Here is a 7,848-nt window from a genome sequence, read left to right on the forward strand (position 1 = left end):
TTTTGAGGAGCAGACTCAGCATAGCATTCAGACTTTACATAATTACATTTCTGGTTTAACGTAACAATCAGATATAGCCCAACAACATTTACTAAGGGCACAAACTACAGAGGTTAATCTAACAAAACAGTTAAAAAAAACTGCAAGGTTTACATTGGGCAGGGTTCAATAGAAATAACAGTTATTTCTCCTGCTGATATATATCAATAGTCTTGTTTATTACAGACTGTGCCTCAGTGACAAGACAAAAAATAATTTTGTTCCAATATGTTGGCATTTAAACAATGGTTGACATACACTGTGTGGTCTATTTCAAGTAATGCTTTATTTAAATTTTTTTTTTGACATTTACACATGCTAGTTTGTGTCAGAAGGGGTTTCATCGACAATGTTGGTGAACCCCTAAAACATGCTCCAGTGCGAGAGTTATGGGCATTGATTCCCAAAATGATTTACAGGGAAACTTTAGTATTTTCAAAATCAAAGCACAAAAAATATAATACAGAAAAGGCTACAGTAAATGCTTTGGCAAATGTCAAAGCAAAGCAAGCAGCTGAAACTGGTGAATGTCTAGATTCACATAACTGTTTTAGACACACAGACAAGGTAATGCCAGTTTAAAACTATCTAAACATGATCAGACAGACAGTGTAAGTAACATGACTGGAAAAAACAAAATAATGTTTTGGTCAGGCAAGATGTTATGTTAAAGCAGTTCTGTCAGACAGTTAATGACATTCTGCAAAATGCAGATGCAGCTTTAAAATCAGTTTCTGCCAGACAAATAAATACAAAACTCCACCTAGAGCAAGACAAAGCCAGAGAGCCAGACAGTTTAAAAGAAGTATGCAGTATTGCAGATGCACATAGCAAATGTACAAAAACAGATTGTAGACTATGTGGTGAAAGGAAGGGGACTAATACATGGTCTGATAAAAACAAACACGGAGGAACACAAGCAGCTTCTGCTCCACCAGGGTTACAGACAGATGCACAACAAAGTTCAGAAAAGCAGGTGATATGTTTTACTTGTAAGAAAATAGGCCACATTAAACAGAATTGTCCATATTGCAAAAGATGAAAAAAAGTCAAATACAAAAGGGTATCAATGGAGATAATAATGCTTCTTCAAAGCCCAAAAATAGGGAAATAAATCAAGGTAAAAAAAAAAATACATTAAAGGACAATCAGTCACAGGAACAAACACAGAGGGATACATAAAAAATAAAGTATACCCTATGGAATACACAGAAAACCCAGATCATGGCAGGCAATAGGCATTAAAGCAATAAATTAACAAAACACAGGTTATCAGTTGGCAACAAAGTACAGGAATCTTTTAAAGCAATGGAAGACTATGTTAGTATACAAAACTCAATGTTAATTAATTAAACAAAGGGAACAGGAAAAGACAAAAAAATAAATATTACTTTACTGGTTTAATAAGCCAGGACAGATTCAGAATAAACACAGAAATAACATATAGCCATACAGACAAAGTAAAGTTAATACAAATACAGTGTAAAGTTAAAGTTAATACAGATACAGTAAATACACTTACAGTAGTGCAAATGGTATATGCAAAACTAAACAATGCAATTAAATGTTGGGTATGCAAGTCAACATCTACGTCTGGCAATGGAGTAACATTTAAGGCAGTACCTATGACACATCCTAAATGACAAAAGGTTCCATAGTAACAAGAGAGGGTGAACACCCCCACATTAAAAATACAGTACGTCTCCAATGGCAGTTAATGCATACAGCAAACAGGATCAATATTGGTAAAAAAAAATAGTGACTGTAATGTCATATTTTCAAAAGAATGTGTTACATAAAATATAACACCAAACAGTCTTATAAACAAACTAGTACAGCAAAAACATAATTAGTCAAACTGGTGTAACTGCCATCCAGATAATAATACACAGCAATACATACAGGTAGTAAAGTACAGAGTCATTAAAAAATTTAATAAAAGCTTAGACAAATAGCATTTTTCAGCTAATAAAAATCCAAGCAAAAGCAGCACACCATGTTGGTTCATAAAAATCAGTGTAAGTTAATAATCAAACAGTATCAGTACAGTAACAGTCTGTTAACAGTCTTACAAAAGTTTAAATTTGTTTCTATAATAGCAATCTATGGACAGAACAAGGCAATAAAAAAATGTACATACAAGGCAATGCAAATAAAACAGTTGCAAAGAAAAAATGGGGAAAGATACTCAGATATAATAGATCATGAGAACAGGGACATCATGATCGGATACCTGATTTCAGTATATTTTTGGACATGCAAAATTTGTTTGCAAAGGCACGTGACCAGTCCAAATTGTTGGGTTTTTAGCCAGATTCTTTGGAGGGAAAATGCCATTACATGCAGTCACTGTAAAGGTTACACATACAAGTTTTATGTTTAAAGAATCTTATAAAAATAGAGTTGTAAAACAATCGGCCATAAAAAAAATTACAGTGGATGAAAATAGAAAAAGGGATACTCTGTTTTCAAAAGAACTATGGTCATGTAAAAAAGCTTGAGTATAAAAAAAACAGCATGGGAGTTAACACATAATACTTCTTTTAAGAAAGAGATGAAAGAGGAAAAATTCTGTTACATAGAGTATGCAGTTCCATTAATGAGAATTACTTGCACATTACCAGAGGACAGGGTAAAAATCACCAGAAAAGGAGGGAGGTTCATGATAAAAAAAAAAAGGGAAAGATTTTAAAACAGCTGGACATAGGAAATGGTGTTATTTCAGGAACTGAAATTTTTCACTGTTATAGTGCCACTAAGGCAATATGGAAAGTTACAAAGTTGATAGCAAATGCAACTTATGGAGCTATCTCGGATATAACAGATGTGTTATAAAACTGTCAAACAAGTAACTGTTGTTAACCATGAAAAAAGGCTAAGTACAGAGTATCACATTTTGTTGTAAATTGCTTTTTTAAAATATTCTTTTCCCAAAGCAATAATGAAATTATGCAATACAGAAGAAATATGCTTGTTTTTAATACAAGGTTTTTCCTTGTAAAGCATGGGTTAACTTGACAAGATTTTGAAATGAATGCTTGTGTGTAATTGCAAGGCTGACAACTTGCTTAAGCAAGCATAAAAGCAGTTAAGAATAGATAAATAATAACGGCTATGTGTCTATGGTGGGGTACTATAAGTTCCGCATGAATTGCTCTTATCGTCATTATAAGATTTGTGTTAATAAAAGTATTACTCAAGTAACAGCCATTGGTAATGTAACACTCTTGAAGAGATAGCATTGAATGCAAGGAATTCGTATGTTGCAGTAGACCAAGAGATTCAAAATACTAACGATCGTATTGTGTTGTAAATTGTCTTGCAATTTTCTTGGTTTTAGTTAAACAGGGGGAATTGATAGAGATTGTATAAATTAAAATGCTTTCCCCAAAATTATACTGTGTGTACAGTGAAGGAAATGTGCAAGGCCAAACAGCTGTTTTCAAATTAATATGGCTTGCTTTGCAAGAACATTTATTTCTTGTAAATGTTCAGCTTATATATTAACATATAGCTGTGGGCTTACTGTAAAGGCATCCTGTTGTAGAAAAAAGGAAGATGACTTTGTTTGAGCTTTCAGATGCAGAAATAAATGAAATAAAATACAGACAGTTCAGTTGATGCAAAGATGACGTGGAGAGACCTTTTGTGAAGTCTTCAGATACAGCAAGGACCAAAGAAGGACATAAAATAATATTTGTCATTTCAACAGAAACTGTCCAGGCTAGAAATAGCCATGGACTTTTTCATGACACAGACAGAAACCAGAAGAACAAGTCACAAGGACATTAAAAATAACATTGGTTGAAAAAAGTATATAAACTGGAAAGTATGTTTCATTCTTTAGTGACGTTTTTGGACTGTGTGTGCATCAGTCTTTTCAAGTGTCTAGCCATGTTATAATAGAATTGAAATAACTGTGAAAGAGTTAACTGTTTGGAAAGAATTTGTGCTAATACAAATAAAGAATAACAAATGCAGTAGTATGGTGTCTGTCTGGTCACTTAGACATTTCTTTCAACTTGCTTTTAGATTAAGCCAATCACATTAATCTAAGCATTCACATATGCAAAAGAAAACATTTCAGCTCTACATATAATATAATCAGTGCACTTTTTACTCCCCATGCCCCCCCAGCTGCTCAGTACTACAGTATATTAACTTAAACTTGCCTTTGTCCAGCCTTTCTTCTCTTTTTACATTGTAAAGTCTATATTTCTTGAACTAAAAAAGTACTTGTTTATTTTAACATGTTTAGCACATACTACAGTCACAGAAATGATTTGCCCTCACAACCATGTTTAAAATATCCCTGACTACATATTACTCAGTTGCTTTACTATGTAACATGCAGTTTATATCATGAAATATTTTAAACTAGTACTGTTAATAACAAAAATTGTTTTATTTACAGATAATTTTTTCCCTTTTGCTTTCCTTCTAAACTTATAAAGTGAGGTATATGCTTTACAGTCCACCCACAAGTTTTAACAGTCAAAAAGTCCAATCTTTCTCAGCCACTTTTTTTTTTCTTGCCAAGCTGTATTTCACAAATGTGATTGATGCTTTATAATCTTACATTTATTCATTAATTTCATTTTTGCTGGTCTTTTCTGCTCATTTCCATCTCCCAACACCAGAATTTAGTTCAAGTCCATAGTATTGCCAATTCTTGTAATCAACTTTTATGCTTTTTTTTTTTTGTCTCTCTGTCAAGCATTTTCCTTTGGAACTTTGGAAAAGGTTTCACTGGCAAAGGGTCTCTATGAGCTTTATTGTTAGAAGAATAAGAGGGAGAGTCCTCTTTTGTTTTGATAGCTCACTTTTTGTTGGATAAATTTTCATATTTCCTTCTTAACTTGTTTTACATCCAAACATGTCTAATTGATCCTATCAGAAAAGTATTCTGAAGACAGCTGGGTACAGCAGCTCGAATCTCCCATCTCTCTGTCTACATTCCCTGATTGCTAGTATATGTTTTCCTGTCTTCTGCCTGGTGTACAGTGAAAAATCATTTTCCACAAACTCTCTGCTGTATCAAGTTTTTAACTCTGCAACCTTGTGCCACAGTTTTGTTAGGGTCAAGTATTTCTGCTGGTATGATTTCATCCAAACTTGTACAGGTCTTGGCTGCTTTCTTATGGACAGGTTTGAAATATATACACATGGAGTGCCCTTTCAGTTTACAAATCCTGCTATGGAATACTAATCCATTTGCTTATTTGTGCTTTCATAAAATGAACACATTGTTCCTTCCAGTTTCTCTGGTACAACATAAAATGTTATTTTTTTTCTCTGCATGCTGTCTTCTATTTTTTTAAACAGCTCTTCTTGAGAAGTCATACTCCACTAACTTTTTTTTCATTTCATCTTCTGATTTTTGCAGTTTTATCAGTTTATCTAAACAGCTAATTAAAGCATCTTCTAGTTTTTCCATCCTTTTATTTTTTGAGTTGATATACTAATTCGTTGTTTCATTTATTTTAATCCATCTTTAGTATATTTGATGTACTTTTCCTCTAAATTACTGGATGTTATCTCTTGTATCAAAGTTGAAGTTTAAACTACTTTTGCTGAACAGCTGCAAGATTCTTCCCAGTCAGTGTTTCTCTTCACATTTTCTACCTGATTTTCTTTCAGGTTCTCCAGATTACTTTTTTGTTACCTAGGCAGTGTACTTACTAGCCAGTAAATGGAATGTGCTCAAGCTCATGGAATTACCAGCTCTTATTCCTCAGTTTCTTTTTTCACGCTGATAGAGCTGAAATAAAGCTGTTAATTATTGTGCAATCATCGTAGAAGTCCCCTTTTTGAATTATTGATCACATTCCTTAAGTTAGTGTTTGAACTGTTTGCTTTTCTTTATGGGTATTTGGGGATTGTATTATCTAATGCCATGAGCATCAGATGAGGAACCACTTATCATTTCCCAGAAGGATTGCTTTGTGTTTGCCCAACAGAGCTTTCAAACTGGGTTGGTGTTTATCTGCCACCAAATACTAACTGACCATTAAAGTTTTGGCAGGGTATTCAACCAGTGGAAGTGTGAGTTGCATGTATTGTCACAGATGTCAATGCCACAGCTAGTCACTGAGGTTTGGGCCTTCTTTCAGGACAAGAGGATACATTAGTATTGTCCTTCAGGTGATTCTGCCATAAACTATTTCTGCATTTTGGACTCCTGCCAGTTTTTGTGACTTTATATGCTGCTTGAGATTCTAACCAAATGTTCCACCCACTGCAGCCAAAGCCTTTCAATGTAAAGTACAATACGTGTGAATAATCACTATATGAGCTTGTGTAAGAAAAAGGGTTTTTAAAGTGTGTGCTTCGATCATTCTTTTCTTGCTTGAAATGGTGCATGTGTTTTCATCATTACAGTAGATCCTGTTTTAAGTAAACTTCAAGTTTGTAATGCTGTAATGTTGGCAGTTATATTTTTGTAGGCACCCCCCCCCCCCAGTCATAAGTGTGCTTGAGATTTTTTTTTTTAAAAAGAGCCGTTTGAGAGCACAAATGGGCAAACCCCAGTATTTCATTTGTGGCTAAAAGCCCTCTCAGACATAACCTGATATACTAACTACTCTGTCATTTGTGTTTGTAGGGATACTGTGGCTGGCTTACATCCATCTTTCAAATGAGGTAAGCATGTGTGCATCTTCATTTTTGCATGGTGGTATTGCAAACACCATATAGTGAAGCATATTCTCTGGTTTCTTGACATTTTTTAGGATTTCTCCATAGCAGTGATACTTGATTTTATTGTATGTATTTTTGCAAAACTCTGGCCATGTAACTTAACCTCAGCCAACCCTTCTTTCCCCCACATATCTTGATCTGACTCTACTTTCATTGTGATTCTTTCAGCATGCCAACTCTGATTTTTACTCTTTATGTAAGGCATGTACATACTGTATTTTGTCAGTCACTTTGTATATAATGTCATTTAATTATTGCTTATATAACTTCAAGCCAAATCTAGTTTAGTTTGTATATTATAAATGTTTAGATTGAAATTTGCCATTCACTCTATATATAATGTCCTGTATCTGATGTGTGTACCCCATGCTGAGACTGAAATCCAGTGGGATTAGTGCTCTACTTAACTTAAGTTCAAAACAAATAAAATGCTTTAGGCAAATAGTTCTTTAATACTTGTATTTTGTGTCTTCTCATCTCATAAGCTTGTGTTGCTGTGGTACTTGATTATATTTTAACTGTATTACATTATGTCTGTGTTGTGATTACTTCTTCGGTCAACTTCTGTTGTTGACTGTAGTAAGACCATGGAGTCACTTTGTGTTTCAGAAAAAAAAATGTTGGAGGAGCCAGTGCTTGGGCCATCTACCTTGAGTGGATGACAACAGCTGTTCAGCAGCCTTATGTTTTGGTTACATTTATCTTGTATCAGTACTGCTGTGTGAAAATGGAGTCAACAGACTTGATCTTCCTTGACTATAATTGGTGTATACCATACAGCATACTAGCTTCACTGTGAGTTTTTGGATGTGGAAAATGGAGAGGCATACCCTTATACACATTATGCTTAAAGTTCTATCCTTTGGCTTCTGACTGTCCTTTGTCTGCCTAAATTCCTCCAGAGTTGGGGAGTTAAGTGCATTAGCACACAGAAGAAAAAGCAGATATGATGTTGTCCTAGCTCACCTTCATTCTTAGCAGTTTGGACTCAGAACCGATCCTCGGTTCCGACTCAGCCTTATACAAAAGCTCAAGGTCTTCCACTAGGTCCGTGGCTAAAACCCTATCCTGTCATGCACTAAGAGAGCACCCCAGATCTCATTTGCTGCT

At 34.5% G+C, this 7,848-nt stretch overlaps 1 protein-coding gene across 12 annotated transcripts in view; it reads left to right on the forward strand.

Annotated features, from left to right (window-relative positions):
* Positions 1 to 6,700, forward strand: part of LOC122791769 (CSC1-like protein 2) — a 993,549-nt gene extending 986,849 nt beyond the window's left edge. For all 12 annotated transcript variants that reach the window (XM_044059705.1, XM_044059714.1, XM_044059770.1 and 9 more), the window contains one exon: positions 6,644 to 6,700. In XM_044059705.1, the coding sequence (XP_043915640.1) occupies positions 6,644 to 6,685 (42 nt within the window). In that variant the 3' untranslated portion in view covers positions 6,686 to 6,700. The remainder of the gene's footprint in view (positions 1 to 6,643) is intronic.
* The last annotated feature ends 1,148 nt before the right edge of the window (positions 6,701 to 7,848 follow it).

This window comes from Protopterus annectens, chromosome 1.part2 (assembly GCF_019279795.1).
Source record: "Protopterus annectens isolate FY-2018-M chromosome 1.part2, PAN1.0, whole genome shotgun sequence".
In the NCBI taxonomy this organism is placed as follows: domain Eukaryota; kingdom Metazoa; phylum Chordata; order Ceratodontiformes; family Protopteridae; genus Protopterus; species Protopterus annectens.